The 27517-nt window shown below is 45.7% G+C and overlaps 1 protein-coding gene across 1 annotated transcript in view; it reads left to right on the forward strand.

The window, feature by feature from the left end:
* CAD (carbamoyl-phosphate synthetase 2, aspartate transcarbamylase, and dihydroorotase) overlaps positions 1-27517 on the forward strand; it is a 363344-nt gene that overhangs the window by 274426 nt on the left and 61401 nt on the right. Inside the window, 1 exon segment of the mRNA XM_029596327.1 lies at positions 9570-9665. Within this exon segment, the coding sequence (XP_029452187.1) occupies positions 9570-9665 (96 nt within the window).

Here is a 27517-nt window from a genome sequence, read left to right on the forward strand (position 1 = left end):
AATTCTGGATGTGCGGAGATCTCTTCTTCGCTATCTAGAGGTCACTAATTCCTTTCAGGTGACGGATCACCTGTTTGTATTGACGTCGGGTCCCAAGAAAAGTTCTGCGGTGTCCCGCACGACCATCGCCCGGTGGCTCAAGGAGGCCATTGGCTCCGCGTACATTGTGCGGGGCAAATCACCGCCGGTGGGGCTTTGGGCTCATTCGACGCGGTCTCATGCGGCGTCTTGGGCGGAATCTTCTCAGGTGTCGCCTCAAGGGTTTGACGGGGCGGTTACCTGGAAGTCGTGGCATACCTTCTTTAACCATTACCGGTTGGATGTTCAGGCTACTGAAGCTGGGATCTTTGGAGAGAGGGTACTCCGAGCGGGACTCTCTGCTTCCCACCCTCGGTAGGTTTGCTCTGGTACATCCCAGGTGTCCTGGACTGATCCTGGTACGTACAGGGAAAGGAAAATTAGTTTCTTACCTGATAATTTTCGTTCCTGTAGTACCAAGGATCAGTCCAGGATCCCGCCCGCAGTGATACACTTAAGTAACGGAGAGTCCGCTCATTGTCGTTTGCCGTACGCTGACCCCTTGTTTAGTCGCTCCCCCGGTTGGGGAGTCTAGTTCCTGTAGGGGTATTGGAATTTTTCCGTTTACATTGCAAGTTTTTGTATGGTTAGCTATGGTTGCATTCTGGTATTTTCTACTTTGACATTACGTATGACTGAGGGGCTGTGACTGGCACAGGGGCATATATGGCTCCGCCCACAAGTTTTAGTCTGTCTCCATCTACTGGTGCGGAGTCACAACCCAGGTGTCCTGGACTGATCCTTGGTTCTACAGGAACGAAAATTATCAGGTAAGAAACTAATTTTCCTTTACCCAAGATGGTAAAGAAGTTAGTTAGATCGGGAGTGGGAGTCTCTCGAAGCGGGCCTGAAGGGAATCAGAGCTATGGCTAAGCTATATCCCTTGCCGGAGCAGATCTTGGAGCCCTGGAGAAAACATCCATTTTGGTAGCTAGAGTGGCAGCTCTAAAAGATGTCCAGTCTCGGAATCTGGAGATCCTGCTCAAAGACTGTTTGAGCTGCGGTGTGCAGCACCGGCAACCCGCGGTGTGCAGGACAGGCAACCCGCTTGGAGGCGGGAGTGGCTTCTATGGTTGATGCTCTATATGATATGATCCAGACTTTCCGCCAGAAGATAGCGGTAGCTGCGAGGAGACTCCTATGGCTACGAAATTGGTCGATGGATGTGCAGCTGTCTAAACTCCCCTTTAAGGGAAGCTGCTGTTTGGAGAGGATTTTCAGCAGCTCATGAAGCATGTGGGAGAGTCGAAGGGTAATATGTTGCCTGAGGACAAGAAAACCCCCCAAGAAGATTTTTTCCTCCACAAGCTAGATTCCAAGAAGTGAGGCAGTTTCACGCTAGCAGGAGCCCAGGGCCAGCAGTGCAAAAGCAGAGTTCGAGCAGGCGCAGAAGTCTTTTCGAGCCCAACGTAGACCTTTAAGGGACAGTAAGCGCCAAGGAGGAGGCAGAAATACGATTGGTCATTGAAGGCGGGCTGGTCTGCTCCACTCCAGAGGTTATTGGAGGAAGGCTGTCCCTCTTTTAAGAGGATTGGACCAAGATCACGTCAATGTGGTGAGAGACAGCTATGCCTTGAAATTTTCTCATCCGCTTAGGGATGCCTTTGTAATCTGCTGCGTCTCCTGGACCATGTGATAGGTGGTGCGGGAGACATTACAACATATACGGCTCCTGTGCACCATTGTTCTAGTGCCCCTTCTGGAGAGGGGGCAGGTCGATACTCCATGTGCTTCATGGTACCCAAAGAGGAAGGGGGCGTTTTGACCCATTCTCGATTTGCAGAAGGTTAATGCTTCCCTCCGGGTGCTGCGGTTTTGGATGGAGACGTGCACGCTATTAGCGGCAGTGCGCAAACGGGAGTTTCTGGCGTCATTGGACTTGTTGGAAGCTTATCTCCATGTCCCCTTTCAGGCCGAACACCAGCGGTTCCTGATGTTCAGGCTCCTGGGGGGAGCATTTCCAATTTCAAGCCCTTCCCTTTGGGTTGGCAGCTGCGCCGCGCATGTTCACAAAGGTGATGGTGGTAGTGGGGGGCGGCACCCAGGAAGGAAGGTATCCTGGTACTCCCGTACCTGATGATTGGTTAGTATGGGCAAAGTTGGAAATGGAGTGTTGTCACTCAGTCCAGTGGGTCCAGCAGCTCCTGGATTCATTGGGCTGGGTGACGAATCTGGCAAATAGCCATTTAAAGTCAAGCCAGTCGTTGGAATATCTGAGGGCATGCTTTGATACCCGGATGGGGAAGGTGTTTCTGACTACAGAGAGGGTAGTCAAGTTGCAAAATCAGGTCATTCGCCTGATGCGTCTGTTCCCAGGGTCTGGGAACAGTTCCGTGGAGTTAGTTCCATGGGCCTTTGCTCACATGCGCCCATTGCAGAGGGCATTATTATCCCGTTGGAATCCACTTTCGGAGGAATTTCAGCTTCCATTGCTGTTGCCAGAGGATGCCAGTTCCAGTCTCTTGTGGTGGCCGTCTCGGCACAATCTTAAGAAAGGGATGGATCGGGAAGTTCCCGACTGGATGATGGTGACCACGGATGTCAGCCTCTCTGGTTGAGGGTCGATGTGTCAAGGAAAATCTGCCCGGGGCAGTGGTCTTCAGAGGAAGCAACCTGGACCATCAATTGTCTCGAAACCAGGACAGTGCGCAGAGCCTTATTGGAGTTGCTCCCCCTCATTCAAGATAAGGGGTGCGAGTGTTCTCGAACAATGCAACGACAGTAGCATATATCAACTGCCAGGGTGGAATGAAGAGGTGTCTGGTAGCGCTGGAAGCGCAATAACTTTTGTTTGGGTAGAGAAACATCTGGTAAGTGTAATAGCTTCCCATGTGGCTGGAGTAGACAATGTGCTGGCGGAATTCCTCAGCAGGCAGTGCTTGGATCTGGGGGAGTGGGAGTTGTCAGCGGAGGCCTTCTTCTTGTCTCAGGCCAGGCTGGGCAGACCAGCTGTGGGCCTCATGATGACTTCAGGAAATGCGAAGACTGATCGGTTTGCAGTCACAGAAGGGAGGTCGAATCAGAGGGCATCTGCTCTCATTCTCCCGTGGCCAACACACCTGATACTGTATGTGTTTTCATCACGGCCTCTCATAGGTCGAGTGTTGCGGCTCTTCGAGCTTCATTTGGGCAGGGTGATTCTGGTGGCTTCCGAGTGGCCACGCCGGCTGTGGTTTGCGGACCACCACCTTCTGGCGGTGGACGGTCCAGTTCTCTTGGCCCATCTGTCAGGGCTGTTGCAACAGGGACCTGTATTTTCAGACCGGGAGGATCATTCTCTCTAGCGGCTTGGCCTATGAGCGGCGATGGCTCCGCTTGAAAGGTTATTCGGAGCCTGAGATTGCGACTTGGCTTCAGGCAAGGCAGCCTTCCCCATCTTTGGCTTATGTCCGAGCCTTCAAATCCTGGTGTTTGCAGAACAAGGTGCAGCCTTGGACGTTCCGCAGATTCTAGCTTTTTTTGCAAAGAGGTTTGACTAACAGTTTGGCCTATAATTCCCTTTGGGTTCAGGTGGCAGCCTTATGTTCCCTTCGAGGTAGGATTCAGGGAAGACCATTGACGTCTCATCCAGATGGGGTTCATTTCTTCAAAGGGGCAAAACATTTGCGTCGTACTGTTCGGAAGATTTGTCCAGCATGGAATCTGAACTTAGTTCTTCGGGTGCTGTGTCCCTTTGAACCGGTTAGGAGGGCTTCTCTAAAGGACTTAACCCTGAAGGCTGTTCTCCTTTTGCCTATCTCTTCAGCTAGAAGGATTTTCGAACTGCAAGCTTTGTCATGTAAAGAACCTTTCTTGCTTTTTTTGGAGAAAGGAGTTTCCTTACATATGGTTTCTTCTTTTTTTGCCTAAGGTGATTTCCTCCATTTGCCTTAAAGGTGATCGAGTTATTGGCCTTGCCGTATTTGTCTGCAGATGCTCCTGTGGCGAGGGAGTTTCACTTGCTGGATGGGTGCAGAGTTGTTTTGCGATATCTTAAGTGATAAATGCCTGTCAGAGATCTGATCATTTTTTTTGTCCTATACGGTGACACTAAGAAGGGAAATAAGGCATCCAAGAGCACTATTGCATGATGGCTGAAAGAGACAATAGCTTCGGCTTTCATCTATAAGGGCCGGTCAGTGCCGGAGGAGCACATTCCACTAGAGCGCAAGCAAACCTTTGGGTGGAGTCAGCTGCTTTCTACGCAGGAGATTTGTGCGGTGACATGTTCTTCACTTCAACTTTTACCAAACATTACTGCTTGGATGTGCGGGCGCCAGAGGAGGCGTCTTTTGGGGAAAGTGTGTTGCGCGCAGGTCTTTCGAGTTCCCTCCCAGAATAGAAGGGCTTACGTACATCCCTTGTCTGGATTGATCCGGGGTACGAACAGGAAAGGAAAATTGGTTCTTAACTACTAATTTTCATTCCTGAAATACCACGGGTCAATCCAGAGACCCGTCCCCATCTTTTAAAAAACTTCCTCGTTTCTGGATGTTGCTGAGCTGATATGTGATTTATTCAGAGTAATGAGAAGAGTACATAGTTTCAGATGTGTGTTTAAGAGGGCCTAGTTTTTTAAGGTGGCTCCAAGCTTTAAGCATCTGTTCACCCCAGGTTTATTGGGGCTTAAGTAGACATCTTGGCTTGGGTACAGGTCAATACTGAGGGACTGCAGGTGGCGTTCTCTGTTATGTAGCAGTGCCTCAAAGTTTGTTCTCTGCCTCCATCTGCTGGTAAGGATACATAAACTCACTTGTCTGGACTGAACTGTGATACTTCAGGAACAAAAATTAGCAGTTAAGAACCAATTTTCCTATATTTCCCTGGAATAGATTATTTTGACATTGTGGGAGGTGGGGAACATGAGTACTTATTCCTGTTTTGAGCAGAAACTTGATGTACAACAGTCAATTGGAATAAAACTGCTTTGGAAGGAGCAAACCTTTTAATTGGTTGCAATAGTCTAGAAACATTATGGATGTAACATCTAAGATAGGTCTAATAGTCTGCATTTGTGCTCGGTTTGGATTATATTTATTGTACTACTTCTCAACCTTTATTTCAAGGCACATTTTGGAGTTTGATTCTTATGGCAATTTTTCTCCTCCCTCCACTTACTTTTTTTTACTAACTAGATCACTGCATTGCATATTCCAGTCATTAAATTAAAAAAAAACAAAAAAAAAACTTTTTTTCCACCTTTGCTGTCTCATTCTTTTTTTTTTTTTTTTCTTTCATGTGTCTGTCTTCTCCTAACTCCTTTTCCTGGTTCTCCTTCCATTTTAGTTTTCTTCTCTCACCTTCATCACTTCCCCTGTCTGACATCACTCTTTTCCTTTCATCCCATTTTCTTCCATTTCTTTTCTGGCTCTAAACATCTTCCTTATTTCCTCTCTGTCCACTCACTCTTAGATCTCACCCCTCCTCCTCCTTTACTCCTCTATTTTTCCCTTTGCCATCTCTCCAGTTTTTTCTGTCAATGTGTCTCCCTCTCAGCCCTCCATGTTGGAAGGGCAATTTTATCAATATGAGTAATAAAATCTTCCTCCCACTAGCTTGTTCCCCCATTAATCTCCTGCTGTTTGGCTCTTCTTCCCACATCATCCCCACACTGGTTTTCACACCCTCTCATCTATTTTATTTCACGCATTCCTCTCATGTCCTTCCATTCTGACTCCCTCAACTCAATTATTTCCCTTCAGGTTCCCCCAATCACTTTCTCTGTGATCCACTTTCATTCCCAATCATCCCCTTGCATAATTTCCCATTTCCTCCAGTATTCTTCTCTGTCTGCCTGCTATACCTTCCCCCATTAAACCTTTTGGTTCTCAATCACTCCACCACAATTACGTCACCCCTCTGTGTGTATGTCACTCTCTCTCTCTCTGACATTTACTTTCACCCACCTCTCTTACCCCTCCCTTCTTCCTTTCATCTTTTCTGGTTCTTTCAGCCTCCTTCGTCACCTCTGGCTCTTTTATTGCCTCCCCACACCCCCAAATCACCACCTCTGGCTTTTTCTCATGCACTCTTGTGCGCCACCACACACTTTCACATACAGCTCTCCTTCCCTCCCACATGTTTCTGATGCATATCCTCTCGCTCTCTAACGCTCCTCTTTTCCTCCCCCTCCCCTAACCTTGGTCTTCACCTGCTGCAGAGCACATGGCAATGTGGATCTTGGGGAGTAAAAAGTTGCTAAACAGAGGCTTTCAGTTATGGCTGGAAGCTGAGCAGACACGGGGTGAAGGTCTCCTGCAAGCTCTTTGTTCATTTGGCTTCCCTGGAACACTTCTGATCTCCGAATCCTGATGAATCAATTGGTAAAAAGGACAATAACTAAAATAAAACATATAGTTTTGTAAGTGCTGATGTTTTGGGTCATGAGCATAAAAACCCTATGAAGTGGCATGGACAAACCAAGAAACACAGACATTGTCATGGTGCATACAACAGAAGAGGAAGGTGAGAGAAAAATTTAGCGCTCTCCGAAGAAATGGTGGCACATATTTTTAAGAATGTAACAGCAATGCTCAATGAGAGTCTGATTAAACAACAAGTGGCTAGAGAGGATATAAAGGAGGGATTGGAAGGACATTCAAAAAAGATTAGAAACTGCTGAACACAGAATCTCCTCTCAGGAGGATAGGACCGTGCAGCCAGAAAGACAAGTTGCAGAATTACAAACCCAAGCTCGCGTTTGAGCAGGCAGAAGACCAAGAAAATAGGCAACAAAGAAATAATCTCCATATTATTGGTCTCCCTAAGTCCATAAAAGATGCGGATCTGCAAAATATAATTGAAAACTGACTTCCTGGGAAGTTAGGCTTGATGGCAGCAGGAATCAGTGTGCTGTGAACATGTGCACATCACGTGGGTATGAAAGCTGATGGAGGGAATCACCCATGACCTGTGGTGGCTAAAATTCTGAATTGGGCAAATAAAACAAAACTTTTGAGAGCTTACCGAGCAACTGGAGAGCAAAAATATGAAAGCCACAAACTTCTGCTGTTCAACGATTACTTGGCACATGTGGCTGCACAGCAAAGAGACATGGCGCCATTGTGCACAGAGCTCTGCAAGAAAGGAATTCTCTGTGCTTTGCTATACCCGGCAAAGATAATGACGCAGCATTGGGAGATGGTGTGCATGCTAACGACAAGGAGAGAAGCAGAAGAGCTCATCGCTGCTTTGAATAATAATACTGAGTGATGGTACCTGCTGAACTAATGGTTGCAACTTGTTTTAGGCAAGCTTTGCTCTTTTGGAAAATGCTTCAGAAACAAGGAGTGAGAAGGCTTGATGCTCTGTGCTCTGCTCTTGCTCTGTTTCCAGAAGTCTAAGAAGTAAGATGGGAGAATTAGAATGTATAGCAGTGAATGATGACATAGACTTAACTGGCATCTCAGAGACATGGTGGAAGGAGGATAACCAATGGGACAGTGCTATACCGGGGTACAAACTATAACGCAATGACAGAGAGGAGCACTGGGTGTAGCGCTTTATGTCCAGGATAGCATAGAGTCCAACAGGATAAACATCCTGCATGAGACTAAATGCACAATCGAATCTTTATGGGTAGAAATCCCTTGTGAGTTGGAGAAGACTATAGTGATAGGAGTATACTACTATCCACCTGGCCAAGATGGTGAGACACAGTGAAATGCTAAGAGAGGTGCTAACCAAATTGGTAGTGCGGTAATAATGGGAGATTTCAATTACCCCAATATTGACTGGGTAAATGTATCATCGCGACATGCTAGAGAGAGAAAGTTCCTGAGTCCATCTGTCTACATTAAGGAAAACGAAATTATCAGGGAAGTAATTTCTCCAATTTAGACAGAATTGGTGGCCATGCCTCTAGATCTGAAGACTTCAGAGAAATGGCCAGGTGTCTTTTCTTTTCAGATGGGCTGCAGATAAACTAAAGTATGTAGGAGTATGGCTTCCGAAGACAGTCTCTAACCTGTATAATCTAAATATTGTTGAGGCCCTCAAAGGTGTAGAGATGTAGCTGTGTATGGAAAGATCTCCCGGTATCTTTGGGGTGCTGTGCTCTTCTAAAGATCATTTTCCTGAAGATACTGTACAGACTACATATGCTTCCATATTGGTTGACAAGAAAAGATCTAAATTATATTCAATCCATGTTTATCACTTTCATATGGAGAGAAAAGAGGGCAAAAATTGGCTTTGACAAGTTAACTTTCTCTAAAGAGGGAAGTGGTGTCAACCTCCCAAATTGAAAATGTTATAATGCAGCTTGCTAATTGTGATTCACAGGTGAATGACTGATGGGGAATTATGTATTCTGTGAGATAGGGGTGATTGAAGATATGATGGCCCCCGGTATCCATTATAACATCTCCATGCTAGAGAGTCTGTTTTAAAAAAAAAAAAAAAAAATGTTGAAAAACGTTTGATGGGTGCATGCGTGGAAGCTTGACATTGACTGAGAGTTTGGTAGGGGTTAAAGGAAACTTCCTCGAATTTACCCTTGCTGGGCAACACGGAATTTGCACCTGGTACGGAACATAGGACAACTTTCCAACTGTGGGAGATGTCAGGTATAAAACACATAGTGCAACTCTATGATACAGAAACTCTGTTACAGTTAGTTTCTAAAGGGAAAGGAGGGAGAGAGGTGCTGGAACTGACACAGCAGAGCAAAGAAAAAGCTTTCTGGCTCTTCCCCTCCTCTCTTTCCCTCTCTACACCACCAGGGTCTTGATCAGGGAGAGCAGGAGCTATTCTTTGCTCTGCCTGCTCCACCTCATCGCCCATCCCCCCCCCCCCCCCCCCCCCCCCCCCCCCACACACCTCCTGTTCCTGAATGAGAGGAGAGCAAAGACTGGATTAGTGAGAAAACTAACTCTCCGCTCACTTCAGTCTCTTCAGCCTCACCTCACCCCATCTCACTTTTCCCTGCATCGGGAGGGTGTGGCTGGAGTAGGAAGCGGTGGTATAGATGGAAACTTCACTGAGACATTCCAGTGTACCAGAGCACACTGGTTGAGAAGTATTTTTCTAAATTAGTAGTCATTCCGGATAAACCAGGTGCATCTGTTGTTCAGGTAGTCCCTTCAAGAAGAACATGCAAGCCACCCTCCCTCTTCCACTCCGCCCAAAAAAAAACTCCAGATATTTAAATTTCCAACCAAATTGATGTTTAGGAATATCCTTATTCCTATTAGGATTACAGTTTGATTTTCACATGCATAACGAAAGCAGCTGAGCTAAGTTTTCCCAAATTTGCCAAAGACAGTCTCGATAGACCCATCATATAACGAGGCAGAATGTTGGTCTTCCTTCCTCTTACAGTTTTTTAGATGCCAGGTCAGTGCTTAGTGTCATCCTGCACGCATGCAGTCATCTGTAATGCAGACCCAGAATTTATAAATCAAATTTGCTAATTTGGTGGGTTGCCTCTGTCACTTATTTTGTATTACTGTATCAGAAGCTGCTCTATATTGTCTGAATTCCTCTCCCCGACCCTTTTCTCTAAACTGCAGGTGTTAGTGCCCCCAGGTTATGGCCAGGACGTGAGGAAATGGTCAGCTGGAATGGTATCTGTATCGCACCCAACTCCAGGGAAAGAGATCCTCAAGGTAAGCGTGGGGTGGGTACCCACTCTTCCCCTGTGTGTGTGTATATATTTAGTGTATGTGTATGTGTCCCTTCTTGTATGATATGCTGCAATTCCTGTAAGAAATGCCCTGCAGGACATTCCTAAGCCTCTATTTGGATGCAGCTCTGTTGTTTCATGGGGAATGTCTGATTTTCTAAATGTTTTCAATGTAACAGTGAAAAGGCAGTGTCTGCATACGCCATAACATAACAGGTATTTATGCTGTTATGCTTGTAAACTGCTCTAAGTCATTGTAACTATATATTGCATTGTAATTTTGATTAATTACATTACTAAAAGTGGAGTGATTTAGATTTGTATGTTTCTTATTTTGACCTTGTATGTATATATGATTTTATAGATGACGCTTTGTGCAACTGTCTAGAAGTGTCGATTATTGTGGTCAAATTATTAAAAAAAAAAAAAAAAAGTCTTGAACCTGATGGGGTAATTTTCAAAAGGATTTACACATGTAAAAATAGAATATATCATAGCTATTTTCAAAAGCCCATTAACATACTTAAAGTGCATTTACATACTTAAAACCCACTTTTAAGCACATAAATCCTTTTGAAAATTACCCCTTGAGTCTGTGTAATGGGCATTTTGCCTCTGATGGGCTCATATTACTAGTATTAAAGTTGAAGGTTTCTGTTCCAGGCCAGTCTGGCAGAGGCGAGAGAGTCTTGTCTTTTCATACATCTGGGAGCTAGCAGGTTTGCTTGGGGCTTGAAGGCACATAGAGAATAAAAGGAACTGTCTTCCACTTTCTCTTGCTGTGCACCACTCTGCTTGTCTGTAGTTTTACTTTTTTTTTTTTTTTGCTGAATTAAAGATTCAATATTGCCTTCTTTATTAGCCTTAGTCAATTGTTCCCGTTCCAAAGGTTCTTTGCCTAAGCCTTTAAAGAAAGCATCGGTTAGGCCTCTCTTAAAGAAATCCAATTTAAATCCATCTGATGTTAATAATTATAGGCCAATTTCTTCGCTTCCTTTTTTGGCAAAATTGAGAGTAGTGTACTTAATCAATTGACTGATTTTGTTGAAGACAGATTTTGGCCCTCATCAATATGGCTTTCAGAAAGCTTTGAACACAGAATTACTAATCCTGTTTCTTCTAGATTCTGGTAGCAGTTACATTTTAGTTTCTCTTGACATTACAGCTGCGTTTGACACGATAGATCACACAATACTTTTACATTGCCTGCATAAGTATGACATTTCGGGCACTGTTTTACAATGGTTTTCTTCCTTCCTCTCACAAAGTTGCATGAGGGTTGAGTTTGAGAACAAATCTTCTGAGTGGGCCAAGATTAAAATGGGTATACCGCAGGGATCAGCTCTTTCAGCGAATGCTGTTCAACCTATATTTAACTCCATTGTGCAAAGTCTTAGCTTTGTAATCTTTACACAGACGATGTACAATTTTTTGTTAAAGTTCGATCCTCTTGGACTGAGACGGTTGACCTAGTAAACCTTTTATATCAACTATTAAATTGTTCCATGTAAACCGATGTGATGTCCTTCGAATGTCGGTATATAAAAGTTTCAAATGAATAAACAAACTATTAAGCCATGGTTATTCTTTAACGAACTGTCACTAAAGTATGGGAGGTATTTTTCCCCCATTCGGCCATCTGCACAATAGTAAGTGCAAAGCACATTAGTGCTTCTAATGTGTGTACTATTGCATCTGCTCATTAACAGAGAGAGAGAACCCAGGTTATTTCTTTTTGAGAAGTGGTATAGTGTACGCATGCTAAAATATTCCCCTCAAAACACCTTCAAATCTAAATATTTTTTGAAAGCTGAAATCTCTCACTTGCTCTCAAAATATTTCTGGTTTACTATTCCTCTCTGATGGTTTTCAAATGCTGCTTTCCTTATCTTCTCCTAGGACAAGCAAAGATGGTAGTTCTCAGACATGGGTGACATCATCGAATGGAGCCCATCACGGAAAACTTATGTCAAAGTTTCTGGAACTTTAACTAGGCCCACTGAGCTTGCCCAATATGTGTCTATGCGGAGTCCCTCTTCAGTCTCTCTTTTTCCGCGAAGCTATCAAATCACGGTTTCTGAGTTCATGTTAATTTTCTAATGTTTTGGAAAAATTTCACAGATTTTTTTTTTTTCCCCCGGTGTGTATTGTGTTTTTTCCTGATCACAGGGCCCTCTCGGTTCCCTCTTGCTTCCAGTTAGGGTTTTCATCAGTTTGGTAAGTTTTTTTTTTTTTTTTTTCTTTCGATCTGTTCCTCTGTATAAGCGGTGCTTTGGTGTCCTCCGGTGTCTGTTGCCCACCGCCTTCGCTTTGTTTTTCTTCCTTTCAGTTCGTCTCACCATAGCCTCGTCAGGTTTTCGTCGATGCCCTCAGTGCCCAAGGACCATGTCCATCACGGACCTGCACGAGGTGTGCTTCTTCTGCCTGGGGGCATTGCATGAAATTCAGGGGTGCTGCATGTGCGATTAAATGACCTCTAAAGGTCGTTGGGCTTGTCTCAACAAGATGGAGAAGCTCTTCATGGCAAGGAAGTCCGAGCCATCGACTTCAGTGGACACCGAGCTAGCGACATCAGTGATGCTGTCCACTCTGTCAATGCCGTCGGCGGCTAGAGATGCCGGGACCAGCCCCTGTCGGCCTCTTCCAGGTTGAGGACATCAGGTTCGTCTTTGACCTCGGCACCAGGGAAAGACTGGGCTGAGCACTGAGGGAAGCCAAGGAAGCAGCAGCACCAATCGTCCTCGATGGACTGTGCCAGGCTCAGGTTGGTGCCGGCTCTTGCCACGATGCCCCTGAAGCAACCCCGCGGCAAGGGGTTGCTGTGGGTCCCAGGCAATCTCCACCGGTCCAGGTATCCATTACCGATCCACCTCGAGGTTTCGTGGAAGATCTGGCCACCCGTCCCAGTCTGTCTTCGCATCGTCATTTTTCGAGGAGGAGTTGGAGCACAGAGTCCAGCGGGCGGTTGACAGGGCGCTGCGGGGCATCGAGCCAGTGGCAGAGACAATATCAGTGCCTGGGCTCTCCCTGCTGGAACCACAGCTGGAGCATCTTAGTGTGCTTATTAGTGTGTTACTGACCCAGCCAGTGCTGGTTCCTGGGATGCCATTGATGCCCGGCAGGGCACCGATGCTTCCCCCAACCGATGTGATGGTTGTCGCCGGTTTCTTCTAAGTGGAAGCCCTATTCGATGCCAGTGCCGGCCCCGCAGCCTGTAGTCCCCTGTCCAGTTTTGCTGGGTCCGGCACTGGTGTCGTCGGTGCCTGGACCCCTGGTCGAAGACCGAGCATCTAGGGCCCCATCCCCTGTGGATTGCAGCAAGGATGATGTGCCTTATGACCCCTGGGGGGAATGACACTGCGGAATCCTCCTCAGAGAACTCTGTTGATCTCTCCTCAGAACCTTCTCCAAAGGAGTGTGAAAGAGGTCTCCCCTGAGGACCTGACCTTTGCAGGCTTTATGTGGGTGAAGGTGGAAGCCATTCTGTTTCAGTTAATGACAGAGGACAATGCCTGGCACAAACTGCTGGAGATCCTCCAGTTTGTGGAGGCTCCTAAAGAGATCATGGCGGTTCTGGTGCGCAAGATCTTTAAAGAATTGCTGTTGGGGATTTGGGAGCACCCCCTCACAGTTCTTCCTGTTAACAGGAAGGCAGATGGGGTTTACCTTGTCCAATAGGCTACTGGATTCGACAAGCACCAGCTGGCACACCAATCAGTAGTGGTCGAATCTGCTGTCAAGAAGGCCAAGCACTCTTGGACCCATGCCTCAGCGCCATCGAGGAGAGAGCATAGAGCGCTGGATGCCCTTGGGAGGAAAGTTTTACAGGGGTCTATGTTCATTACCCTCATTGTCACCTATCAGCTCTACATGAGTCTAATACTCTCTCAACCTCTGGAAGCAGGTGCAGGAGGCAGCCAAGCAGCTACCTTTCTGTCGCTGGTGCATCAGGGTTTGGAGTGTGGAAACACGAGATGCACTCCACTTACGATGTTTTCGAGACATCAGCAAGAGTCTCTGCAGAATGGCATGGCTATGGGCCTCTGATCTCCAACTGGAGGTACAGGAAAGACTCGCTGACCTGCCGTGTACAGGGAAGAATCTCTTCGGAGATGAGGTGAGGGACGTAGTGGCCCAGTTGCAGGATCACCATGAGACCCTCCAACAACTCTCTGCTGGCACTTCAGACTCGCCCTCCTCAGCCAGGAGGTCAGCGAGGTATGACTCGAGGAAATCTTTCTACCACCAGAGGAAGGAAGTACTATCCTCCAGCCCCCTCGCTCCCATTCCCAGAAGGTGAGCTCTCGCGGCTGTCCCAGGCAGCGGTGGGCTCTCAAGCCCCAGCCGGCACCCAAGCAAAATCCTAGGACTGGGTTTTGACTGGATCGTAGGGAGCATCAGCCAGCCGCCCATACCCAAGACACTGAACCCTCCGTTCGGGGGCAGGCTACAGTTCTTTGCGAATCAGTGGCCCAGTGTACCCTCAGACAAGTGGGTTCTGTCCATTGTCCTTCGGGGTACCAATTGAACCTATTGGGTGTCCCATCAAATTCTCCTCCTTGCCCATTTTGGGTTCGGTAGTACATCAGGAGGTACTTCTTCAGGAGCTCTCCGCCCTCTTAACAGCCAGAGCAGTTGAGCCTGTCCCACCAGGGCAAAGAGGGCAGGGATTCTACTCTCAGTACTTTCTGATTCCAAAGAGAACAGAGGGACTCTGTTGCATCCTAGACCTGAGGGCCTTGAACAAATTTCTAAGAAAAGAAAAGTTCAAGATGGTTTCCCTGGACACCCTGATTCCCCTTCTGCAAAAAGGGGACTGGCTATGTTCCCTTAATTTAAAGGATGCCCTCACTTATATAGATATCTTCCCAGGTCCCAGGAAGTATCTCAGATTTATAGTGGGAAATCAGCACTTCCAGTTCAGTGTGTTGCCGTTCGGGCTAGCAACGGCCCCATGTGTCTTTACCAAATGTCTGGCCGTAGTGGGGGCGCACTGTCGCAGACTGTGGGAGTGCATGTTTTCCCTTATCTGGATGACTGGCTGGTCAAGAGCGCCTCTCGGGCAGGGGCATATCGGTCTTTGTACTTGACCATGCAGGTTCTGGAGTCACACGGGTTTGTCATCAATTACCTGAAGTCTCATTTCAGCCCATCATGTCAATTGGAGTTCATAGGAGCCCTGCTAGACACGGCTCAGGCGAAGACCTTCCTGCCGCGCGCCAGGGTGGTCACCTTGGCGTCCATAGCGAGGTGATTCAGCAGAGCCAGTAGGTGTCAGTCAAGTACATGTTGAAGCTGCTGGGCCATATGGCTGCAACTGTACATGTCACTCCCTTGGCACATATGCACAGAGCCCAGTAGACATTAAGGTTGTAGTGGCGCCTGGCCACCCAGAACCTTCAGGACCACATCCGCATCACACTGTCCCTCCGGGTCTCCTTTTCCTGGTGGTGCGTCCTTTCCAATTTGGAGCAGGGAATATCTTTCCAGAATCCCCCTACCCAAATTGCTCTTACCACAGATGCATTCACCCTGGGATGGGGTGCCCTTATAGAAAGGCTCCACACCCAGGGTCTGTGGTCTGCTCAGGAAGTACAGTGTCAAATCACCTTCCTGGAGCTCCGGGCGATCATGTACGCTGTATGGGCTTTCAGGGATTGGCTGTCCAACAAAATTGTCCTGATCCAAACAGACAACCAAGTTGCCATGTGGTATGAAAACAAGCAGGGAGGCACGGGCCTCCTGTGCGAGGAAGTGGTACAGATCTGATCCTGGGCTCTGTCCCATGGGATGATGCTCCGGGCCATATACCTGGCCGGAACAGAGCATGGAGTAGCGGACAAACTGAGACGGACCTTCAGACCCCACGGGTGGTCACTCAACTAGGGGATAGCAAACTGGATCTCAAGAGTCGATCACCATTTGAGTGTGACTCATCTCCAAATGGAAATTCTACGTTCCATAATAATGGTAGTACAAATAGGGGAATTTCTCATATCTCTTGACCTGATGGAGGCATATCTATGTATTCCTATTTGCCAGGAATATTGTTTCCTGCACTTTGCCTTTCTGGGGCATCGTTATCAATTTCAGGTCCTGCCTTTCGGGCTGGCTACTGTGCCCAGGACCTTCTCCAAGGTCATGGTGGTGGTAGTGGCATTTCTGCACAAGGAGGGCATTCTAGTCCATCTGTATCTGGATGTCTGGTTTATTTGGGCCAAAAGCACAGAAGAGTCACTTGGCTTCTTGCAAGGCGATCTCCATGCTCCAGGTATTAGGTTTGACAGTGAACTTGGCCAAGAGCAGTTTACAGCTGTCTCACTTGCTAGAATATATCAGCGTGCACCTTCATACAGAGCAAGGCAGGATATATCTGCCAGAGAGTTGCATTCAGGTGTTAATGACTCACGTTCAGGTCTTGAAAATAACTATTTGCCCAATGGAGTGGTCTTATCTGCAAGTCATGGAATCAATGGCAGCTACATTGGACATTGTTCCTTGGGTGAGAGCGCACATGCAGCCCCCTTCAGCACACCTTGCTCTCACGATGGAATCCGCAGTCGCAGGAGTACACGGTGAGACTGTACTTTTGGAGGAGAGCGGTCAGTTGCAGTAGTAATTATAAGCAGATCATCTCAAGAAGGGGGGTTTCCTTGGAGTCACTAGACTGGTTAGTGCTCACGACAGATGCACGCCTTCTGGGTTGGGGGGGCGCACTCTTAAGAGTTGGTAGCGCAAGGTAGCTGGAGTGCTGAGGAGTGGCAGTGGACCATCAATCAGTTAGAAGTGCACCAAGCGGCTGGAAAATTGTGTGGTAAGGATAATGCCGGACAATGCCATGACGGTGGCCTGCATCAAGGTGGAACCAGATGTCAGCAGGTGTCGGTGAAGGTAGATGCGTTCATGGTGTGGGCAGAACATCTCCAGGATATATCCACCTCCCACATTGCCAGGAAGATCAATGTATGAGCTGACTTCCTCAGCAGGCAGGTCTTGAACCTAAGAGAGTGGGAGTTGACAGACAAAGCCTTTCAACTCATAGTGGTGCGCTGAGGTTGCCCTTATCTGAATTTGCTGGTGACCTCTGGCAATGCGAAGGACCCATGGTTCTTCAGCCTAATAAGGGGTCCACGAGCACTAGGTATCAATGCTCTCGTTCAGGTCTGGTCACAGAGCAGGATGTTGTATGCCTTCCCGCCATGGCCGATGATAGTCATTCAGAAAATTACAAGTCAGACCAAAACTGTAATTTTATTTGCTCTGGATTGGCCTCGGAGGCAGTGGTATGCCGATCTTCAGAGACCAAAATTGATTCAGGGGCCTATTCTGCACAACAATCTGGGTAGATTTTGTCTTATGGTTTGGCTCTTGATAGGGCTCAGTTGCTGAAGCATGGTTATTCTTCTGCGGTGATTTCCACTTTGCTTCAAGCCAGGAAATGTTCTTACATCTCTAGCTTATGTTAGATTTTAGTGAGTATTCGAGAACTGGTATGAGGAGTGAGATTTTATCCTCTCAAAGTTGAAATTCCACTGATGCTGGAATTTTTACAGGAAGGCTTGCTTAAAGGCTTGATCCTTAACAGTGTGAAGGTGCAGGTCGCAACTCTCGCTTGTTATAGAGGGCAAGTCAGTGGTAGAACATTGTTTTCCCATCCAGGTTTTTGAAAGGAGTCAAACATCTGTGTTCTCTTTTGTGGATACTGATGCCTCTTGGGACCTAAATCTGGTCTTGAGCTTTTTGGTGGGTCCTACTTTTCGGCCATTGTGTGGTCTCTCTTTGTGGCTTCTCACCTTAAACTTTTTTCTGAAAGTAATCTGTTCGACATGTCTGGTCTCCGAGCTATAAGCTCTTTCTTGTCATGAGCCGTTTCTACGAATGATTCTGGGGGCGGTACTGCTTAGGAATGTACCTTCCTTTTTGCCAAAAGTGGTTTTGGAATTTCATTGGAATCAGTCTATTTTTCTGCTCACGCCAGAGAAGAATAGAGATGTGCATGATTATCCTTTGCATGCCTTGCAGGCGGCATGTGATGTGGTACTTGATTAGTAAATATTTCAGAAAGTCTGATCTACTATGTTCTCCACATGAAGGTAAACAAGGTGAACCGGTGATGTGAGCAACTATAACCCATTGGGTAAAAGGAGTAATCACGGTCGCCTATGTGGATAACCAATGTTCCATTGCCTGGATAGGTTAGGGCACATTCCACTGGGGGCTCAGGTGATTATCATGAGCGGAACTTCGGTGGTTGTCTCCTGTTGAGATTTGCCCAGCAGCAACGTGGTCCTCTTTACACACTTTCTCCAAGCATTACTACTTAGATGTTCAGGTCCAGGAGGACACGGCCTTCAAACGTGTGCTGTTTTCGGGACTACGGGCATCATCCTCCCTTTTTTTGGGAGTAGCTTTAGTACATCCCACTGGTATGGATTGGCCTGCCTGAGTGCAGAGAAAGGAGAAATTACTATTTATCTGATAATTTTCTTTCCCCTAAGGGGAAGGCAGGCCAACCCACAACCCAACCTGGGCTGTCTAATTGCTTTTAGATTGTCCCTTTTATGCGGATGACGAAGAGTGTTATTTCTATTCATTCGTTTGAAAGACTGGTAATTGACATAACCACCCCTAAGATTAGTGCATGCCAATTCTTTTAGGCTGAGCTGAGTGACCCAGTTGGTTGGAAGCATGAGTGGTTGACTGTTAATAGTCATGTTAAAGTATAATCCATTTGTCCACAGTTTTGGCTTTTCCAGAGAATACTGGCAGACTGATGTCTGGGCAGGGCTTTGTGTAAGTGACATCAACAAGTCAGCTTTACTCCATCTCCAACTGCTGGTAAGAGTACATAACCCACTGGTATGGATTGGCCTGCCTTCTTTAGAGGAAAGGAAATAATCAGGTATGTAGTAATTTCTCCTTTTAAAAAAAGAAAGAGAAAATGAAGAAAGATAAGAAAATCAGCCGCTTCTGCTGAAGCAGGCAACTGGAGGTGAGTCTCCAGTGGTTGGAGGGGGGCATATGTTTGAGCCAGAGTAGTCCATCAGCCATCAGACATCTTTGTCTTCAGGCCTGCAGTATCTGACCACATTGAAATACAGTCCAATCAGCATTGGAGTTTTTGTGAGCTAGTGCTTCTGCTGTAGTGCCAGCTCCTTCTGTCCAGTTTGTGTTGGCAGTGGTGATTCTTTGGAGGAGCCTTTGAAGGCCCCCAAGTTTGGCAGTGCTTGTGATCAGATTGTCTGATCATTGATCCCCCTTAGTTTCAGGACTATGACGTTTGTATTCCTCTCCTGAGATCAAGAAGGCAAAACCTCTAATGGGGGTTGACAACGCTGAACTTGCTAATGTGATTGAGTCTAAAATCTGCTCAGTGGGTGCTCCTCAAAACAGGTGCAAGATTGTTGGAGTGAGGAGCCTACCACCAGGGCCAGGTTGCTCAAGGGGCTCTGGTCACAGGAGGAGGACTCGTGGTCCATCAGTAGACTGGAAACCAGGGCCTTCAGATTGGTTTTGCTGCATTTTTTTTTCCTCTGCTTCTCCTGTCCTTGGTAAAGAAAATGGCAGTCCAGGTTTTCTCCGACAACGCTACAGCAGTGTATTATGTGAATAGAAACCCATGTGCAATCAAAAGGGTGTCAAAGGAAATGAGCCTTCTATTTTTCAGTGGGTGGAGCAGAATCTTCTACAATTTCCATGACTAGAAATGAAGACCCTTGAGTCTGGCAGAACAGACAGTGCTTGTGATCAGACCCTCAGGTCACTGGCCCCCTCAGACTCAGCACTGTTTATCTTTCTCTCAAGATCAGGGAGGCAAAACCTCCCTTGGGAGTCAACACTGCTGAACCTGTTGATGAGAATGAGTCTAGAATGTCCTCAGTAGGTGCTCCTCAAAAGATTGTTGGAGTGAGGAGCCCTCTATCCAGGGTTGGGTTGTGGGATTGGAAATCTAGTTCCATTTTTCTTCAGAGATGTATTGATTTCCAGAGAGTGGGAGCTCAGCTTGGAGACTTTTTAAGGATAAATGGATCAGTGGGAACTTCCACAGATGGTCTTAACATCAATTCACATGAATGTCAGGGCCTTCTGGTTCTTCAGTTTTCACTGGAAGGTTGGCTCCAAAGGGATAGACATTCTGATCCAGCCATGGATAGAGGGACAGCTGCTGTTTTTCACTCTGGCTTCTGAGAGTGAGGACCTTGAGAAAGATAATGAATTTACTTTTGTGGGTCATCCTAATAGCTCCTGATTGACCAAGCTGTTCCTGGCATGTAGATTTTGTGAGACTACAGGTTGATTCTCCGATATGTTTCCTAGTGATCAAAGTCTTGTAAATCAGAGTCTGATTCTGGTGGAGAGTCCAACTCAATTTATTTTATGGCCTGATTCATGAAAGGTTATGATTGTATAGTAAGGGATATGTCCTTTCAGTAACATTTACCTTGTAGAAAGCCCATAAAACTGCCATTTCACTTGCTTATGAAACATAGAAACGTAGAAATGACGACAGAAAGGACCGAACGATCCATCCAGTTTGCCCAGCAAGCTAATGGTAGCATCAAAGGCATCAGACATATTGGTTAAGGGTCTTTTAAAGCATGCTGCAGGTTCTTCCCTAAGATCCCCTTTAACCCCTAGGTCATCTAACTTTGTTCCACTTAAATCAGACACTGTCTCTGTTGGTGTTCACGAGAGGAGAGTTCCCAATAAAGAGAGGTCACTTTGGTTATTGGATGTCCATTGGGTTATTCTTAGGTATTTAACTGTCTCTAATTCTTTTTTCAGAAATCTGCCACATTTTTTTTTAACTGCAGGGCTTTGTAAGGGCAGCATTGCTTCTAAAGTCTCTTTGGCTAGATGGCTTAAAAGAAAAAAATAAGTAATTGTTCCTGCTCGTATTCTGGATCAGTTCAGACAAGTGGGTTTATGCATCCCAACCAGCAGATGAAGGCAGAGAACAAAACGTTGAGACACTGCTATATAACTGAGAGTGCCATTTGCAGTCCCTTAGTATTTCTATGACTTCAGCAGATGGCAGAGGTGCAAACCTGCAGTCTGGACTTTATTTAAATTTAAAAAAAAACCCCAACCAATTTCTTAACTTCTTGGAAGAAGAGAAGAAAGAGGCGGCTCCCTGAGGTGTTAGGTTCCTTCGTGGGCCATCCCTCAGGTAGAGCAGCGTGAGCGGAGGGATTGGTAATCCCTGTTCTGCCTCAACACTCACCTTCCATAGTGAGGGAAAGCCAGGGATCCTGGTTCCCTCACTCCCTCTGAGGCTTCTTGCCCTCAACTAGCAGCTAGGAGCAACCAGAAACAGGAAGTATTCTTTTTGGTTACTTTTCCTTTGTTGATTGGTGCTTCTTTAAAAAAAAAATAAAAAAAAAAAGGCGACTGGGACTGCTTGGGTAGCTTTGCTCCCGCCAGTGATTGTGGTGGGGGGGAGGGGGTGAAAGGGAGTTTCACCGACTCTGCAGCAGCACCAGGGGTCTAGGATAGTGCTGAATCTGGCAAAGAGTTATTTGAAGTCAGCCAGGTTGGAATACCTGGAGGCACGCTCAGATACCCGGTTAGGGAAGGTGTTTGACTACGGAGAGGGTAGTCAGGTTGCAGAGTCAGATCCTTTGGGTGCTGCATCTGTTAGTTCCCAGGGTTCGGGATTATTTGCAGGTCCTGGGTTCCATGGCTTCTATGCTGGAATTGGTTCCATGGGCCTTTGCTCACATGTGTCCTCTGCAGAGGGCTCTGTTATCCTGTTGGAATTCGCTTTCAGAGGAATTTCAGCTTCCTTTGCCAATGCCAGAGAAGGCCAGGTCCAGTCTTTGTGCTGAGACAGCCACCATGAATCTGGTGAAAGGAGTGGATCTGGAAGTGCCTGATAGGGTGGTGGTGACCATGGATGCCACTCTCTGGCTGGGGGGCGATTTGTCAAGAAAAATCGGCCCAGGATCAGTGGTTGTCAGAGGAGAGGTGACTTGGTCTATCAATCGGCTAGAAACCAGGGAAGTGTGCGAAGCATGGTTATCTCCCGCTCAGTGCACAAAATCTTGTTGGCATTTCTTCTGCTTATTCAGGCCAAGTCAGTGCAAGTGTTCTTGCATGATGCGACGATAGTGGCATACATCAAGCATCAGGGCGGAACGAAAATGCTGGTGGCACAAGAACTGGTTGTTTGCGTGAAGAAACATCTGGTAAGAATAGTTGCTTCTCGGGGAGGAGCCAAGATGGCGACAGTCTAAGAGGTTCGGAAAGCACTTGCAGATTCAGCTCTGCATTATTTCCTGAATTTTGGACTTTTCCTGATAATTTTCATGCCTCACACTAAGCGAAAAGCTAGGCTTCGCGAAAGCCTAGCAGTCACTGAAAGTCTGGAAAATAAACAACCTACTATAGAGAAGTTTTTCGAATCAATGCCGACGAAGCCAGGAGCGAGGGCTGCAGAAATTGGAGACGCGAAGCGAGTGTCGCCAATATTGGCCGAGGAGATCTCGCTAAGCCCTGGCGCACCAAAGACACCGTCCCCCATCGCAGCAGGAGAAGCTGCAATGTCGGCCTTCCAAGACAGCCCCGCTGAGCTGGAAGCCCGGAAGAAGAGCAGTCAAGGGAGAAACAGGGGAAGGGGGAAGCAGACTGAAAATGGGACTGTCGGCCTCACTACAGAGGGCCTACTTACCCTTACTCCTGGAGTCGATCAACCCCACTGAACCGGTGCTGGAATCGAATCGGGACAATGATACTGAGGCCACGAGAGGAGGTGAGCAAATAAAAGAAGTAAAATCTTTCCTGGTTAAACTGGTCAAAATAACTATGGAAACTATATGGGATGCTTTAGCCTCGATAGAAAATGCAATAATAGGCTTATCTAAATCTGCCTTTGAAATATATAAAAACGGTTGGAATAATGAAGAAAGAATTAATAAACAAGAGAAAAAATTATTTGATGTGGAAGAGAAAGTGAAACAGATTGAGAAAAATCAGCAAAATATAATTCAAGTGGAAAATGTTCAAAATAAGAAATTGAAAAATATAGAAAATTCTTTGCGGAGTACAAATATGAGTGGTGAACTTCCCCATCATACCCCAGATATCACCTACGGAACTTTTAAAAAAATTATTTAACTGAAAAGTTAAAAATTCCGAAGGAGGCACTCCCATTAATTACAAAAGCCTACTATTTGCCGCAAAGGAAAGCTGAAAGAGACCAAGGAAATTCGGAAGAACAGAGACAGCTGAATGTGACTGATTTTCTGGAATTATCCCAAGAAGAAATAATCACTAAGAGAGGCGTATTGCTAGTGACTTTCGCTTTTATTGCCGAGAAGAATAATATATTTAGGATGTACTTCAGAAATAGTACAGAATTGTTTCATGGTCAAAAAGAGTGGGTGTATCCCGACATTACTAAGGCCACACAAGAAAGGCGAAAGAAATTTTTAAGTTTAAGATTTGAAGCCCTAGTGATATGTTCTAAGTTTATAGTTCGATATCCATATAAATGTTCTATAAAATACCAAGGAAATGACTATATCTTATTTGAACCTTTGCAGTTAAAATTCTTTTTAGATGCTCACCCAAATGTGACCTGATCAGTACATATGGCTATTGTGTAGGCTCTCTTAAGAACATAAGAACATGCCATACTGGGTCAGACCAAGGGTCCATCAAGCCCAGCATCCTGTTTCCAACAGTAGCCAATCCAGGCCATAAGAACCTAGCAAGTACCCAAAAACTAAGTCTATTCCATGTTACCATTGCTAATGGCAGTGGCTATTCTCTAAGTGAACTTAATAGCAGGTAATGGACTTTTCCTCCAAGAATTTATCCAATCCTTTTTTAAACACAGCTATACTAACTGCACTAACCACATCCTCTGGCAACAAATTCCAGAGTTTAATTGTGCGATTAGTTTTAAATGTGCCACATGCTAACTTCATGGAGTGCCCCCTAGTCTTTCTATTATCCGAAAGAGTAAATAACCGATTCACATCTACCCGTTCTAGACCTCTCATGATTTTAAACATCTCTATCATATCCCCCCTCAGCCGTCGTCTCTTCAAGCTGAAAAGTCCTAACCTCTTTAATCTTTCCTCATAGGGGAGCTGTTCCATTCCCCTTATCATTTTGGTAACCCTTCTCTGTACCTTCTCCATCGCAATTATATCTTTTTTGAGATGTGGTGACCAGAATTGTACACAGTATTCAAGGTGCGGTCTCACCATGGAGCGATACAGAGGCATTATGATATTTACTGTTTTATTCACCATTCTCTAATAATTCGCAACATTCTGTTTGCTTTTTTGACTGCCGCAGCACACTGAACCAACAGTTTCAATGTGTTATCCACTATGACGCCTAGATCTCTTTCTTGGGTTGTAGCACCTAATATGGAACCCAAAATTGTGTAATTATAGCATGGGTTATTTTTCCCTATATGAAACACCTTGCACTTATCCACATTAAATTTCATCTGCCATTTGGATGCCCAATTTTCCAGTCTCACAAGGTCTTCCTGCAATTTATCACAATCTGCTTGCGATTTAACTACTCTGAACAATTTTGTGTCATCTGCAAATTTGATTATCTCACTCGTCGTATTTCTTTCCAGATCATTTATAAATATATTGAAAAGTAAGGGTCCCAATACAGATCCCTGAGGCACTCCACTGCCCACTCCCTTCCACTGAGAAAATTGTCCATTTAATCCTACTCTCTTTTTCCTGTCTTTTAGCCAGTTTGCAATCCATGAAAGGACATCGCCACCTATTTACCTTTTTCTTTATTTCCTGTCTTTTCGCTCCTTTACTTTAAGGGTGGTATAATATTGTAATAATAATCCTACAAGATTATATTGGAATAAGTTTTTCTTATTTCCTGTATCACCCTTTTTTTTCTTCACATTATTAATTATGTGTAATCTTGAAATGCAATAAAAAAAAAAAAAAAAAAAAGTTGCTTCCCATGTGGCTGGAGTGGGCAACATGCAGGCAGACTTCTTTAGCAGCGTCTGGATCTGGGGGAATGGGAGTTGTCAACGGAGGCTTTTGCCTTGATTCAGGCCAGGTGTGGCAGACCAACAGTGGACCTCATGGTAACTCCAGGAAATGAAGACAGATTGGTTTTTCAGTCAAAGAGGGAGAGGTCTGATCAGAGAGCATCAATGCTTTCGTTTAACCATGGCCAACACATCTGTTACTGTACGTGTTTCCACCATGGCTTCTCACAGGTCAAGTGCTGCGCCGCTTCGAGTTTCACCCAGGCAGGGTAATTTTGGTGGCGACCAAGTGGCCATGCTGGCCATGGTTTGCAGAACCCTGTCTAGCGGCAGGGTTCCGTATTTTCAGACCGGGACGAATGCTTCTGTCTAGCAGCTTGGCTTTTGAGAGGCAAAGGCTCTGCTTGAAGGATTATTAGGAGCCTGTGATTGCAATTTTGCTTCAGGCAAGGAGACCTTCCATGTCAATGGCTTTTGTCCGATTGTGGAAAGTGTTCAAATCATGGTGTATGCAGAACAAGGTGCAACCTTTGAAGGTGGGCGTTCCACAATTCTGGCCTTTTTGCAAAGTAGTTTTAGCTAAGGGTTTGGCCTATAATTCCCTTCGAGTTCAGGAGGCAGCCTTAGGGTCTCTTCAAGATAGGATGCAGGGAAGACCGTTAGCATCTCATCCAGATGTGGTTCATTTCCTCAAGGAGCAAAACATCTGCATTCTCCAGTCCGGAAGATTTGTCCAGCATGGAATCTTAATATGGTTCTTCAGGTGCTGTGTGGTCTCCCCTTTGAACCAGTTAGGAAGACTTCTTTAAAGTACTTAACCCTGAAGGCTGTTTTCCTCATGGCTATCTATTCAGCTAGGAGGATATCTGAGCTGCAGGCATGATCGTGTAGGGACCCTTTCCTGCACTTTTTGGAGGATAGGGTTTTCTTTACATACAGTTCCTTCCATTTTGGTCTAAGGTGGTTTCCTCCTTTTGCCTTAACCAAGTGATCAAGCTACCAACCTTTCCAAATTTGTCACCAGATGCTCCTATGGCGAGAGGTCTTCTCTTATTGGAGGTGTGGTGAATTCTTTTGCAATATCTTAAGGTGATAAATGTCTTTCCATCTGTTTGTCCTTCAGTGGAGCAATGAAGGGGAAAAAAGCTTCCAAGGGCACTATTGCACGGTGGTTAAAAGAGACAATAGCCTCCGCTTATATCTGTAAGGACCAGTCGGTGCCGGAGGGGTTGAGAACGCATTCCTGTAGGGCGTGGGCAACCTTGTGGGTAGAGTGTCAACTGCTTTCTCTGCAGGAGATTTGTTGTGCAGCATGATCTTCTCTTCATGCTTTTACCAAACATTACTGCTTGGATGTGCGGACTCAGGAGGAGGCGTCTTTTCAGGAAAGTGTGTTGTCACAGTTCTTTCAGGTTTCCACCCAGAGTAGAGAGGCTTGGGTACATCCCACTTGTCTGGACTGATCCAGGTATGAACAAGAAAGGAATATTGGTTCTTACCTGCTAATTTTCATTCTTGAAGTACCACGATTCAGTCCCAGAGACCCATCCCCATTTTGCGAAAGACTTCCTTGCTTCTAGATGTTGCTGAGCTGATATGTAATATATTCAGATTAATGAGAGGTATACATAGTTTGCTATGTTCTTTATGTTAAATCAAGGGGGCCTTGTTTTTAGGGGGCTCCAACTTTCTTTGTTCACCCAAGGTTTTTGGGGGTTTAAGGTATACATCTTGGCTTGGGTAGAGGTCAATACTGAGGTACTGCAGGTGGCGCACTCTGTTATGTAGCAGTGCCTCAAAGTTTTGTTCTCTGTCTCCATCTGGTAGTTGGTATGCATAAACCCTCTTGTGTAGACTGATTTGTGGTACTTCAGGAACAAAAATTAGCAGGTTAAGAACCAATTTTCCTAGTCAGCTTGCTTATTCAAAAGTTGGCAGCCTCCAGAAGTCCTTTGGAGGAAACTCAGCAAAAGCTTAGATTTCTTTTTGGACAAAGCTTCTGTTATTTCTCCAGAGGGTATTTGAGGCAGTCACTTGGTCATCCTTACATTATTTTACTAAATATTTCAGTCTGGATTTTCATACAAGAGAGGATGCAGCCTTTTTAGCTGGTGTTCTCAGGGCAAACCTAACGTCCTCTTTTCCAGAATAATAGCGATTTGAGTGCTTCCCACATGTATGGACTCGTGTAGCAGGTTAAGGAAAAATAAATTTTTATCTAATAGAACATAGAAATGACTGCAGAAGAAGACCAAACGGCCCATCCAGTCTGCCTAGCAAGTTTTCACACTTATTTTTTCTCATACTTATCTGTTACTCTTGGCCCTTATTGGTAACTTTTTGGTTCTAGTTATCTTCCACTCCTGCCATTGATGTAGAGAGCAGTGCTGGAGCTGCATCAAAGTGAAGTATCAAGCTTAATTGGTTAGGGATAGTAACCGCCGCAATAAGCAAGCTACTCCCACGCTTATTTGTTTACTCAGCCTGTGCAATTCAGTCCTTGTTGGTTGTTGTCTGAATATAAATCATCTTTTCTTCATTCCCCCTGCGTTTGAAGCAGTGAGCTGTGCTGGATATGTATTCCAAGTGAAGTATCAGGCTTAATTGGTTAGGGGTAGTAATCGCCGTAATAAGCAAGCTATACCCATGCTTATTTGTTTACCCAGACTAAGCAATTCAGTCCTTGTTGGTTGTTTGAATATATATCCTCTTTTCTTCATTCCCCCTGCCATTGAAGCAGAGATCTACTCTGGATATGCATTGAAAGTGAAGTATCAGGCTTATTTGGTTTGGGGTAGTAACCGCCGCAACAAGCAAGCTACTCCCCCACTTTTTTGAGAATGCAA

The sequence above is a fragment of the Rhinatrema bivittatum genome, chromosome 3, assembly GCF_901001135.1.
Source record: "Rhinatrema bivittatum chromosome 3, aRhiBiv1.1, whole genome shotgun sequence".
Lineage (NCBI taxonomy): Eukaryota > Metazoa > Chordata > Amphibia > Gymnophiona > Rhinatrematidae > Rhinatrema > Rhinatrema bivittatum.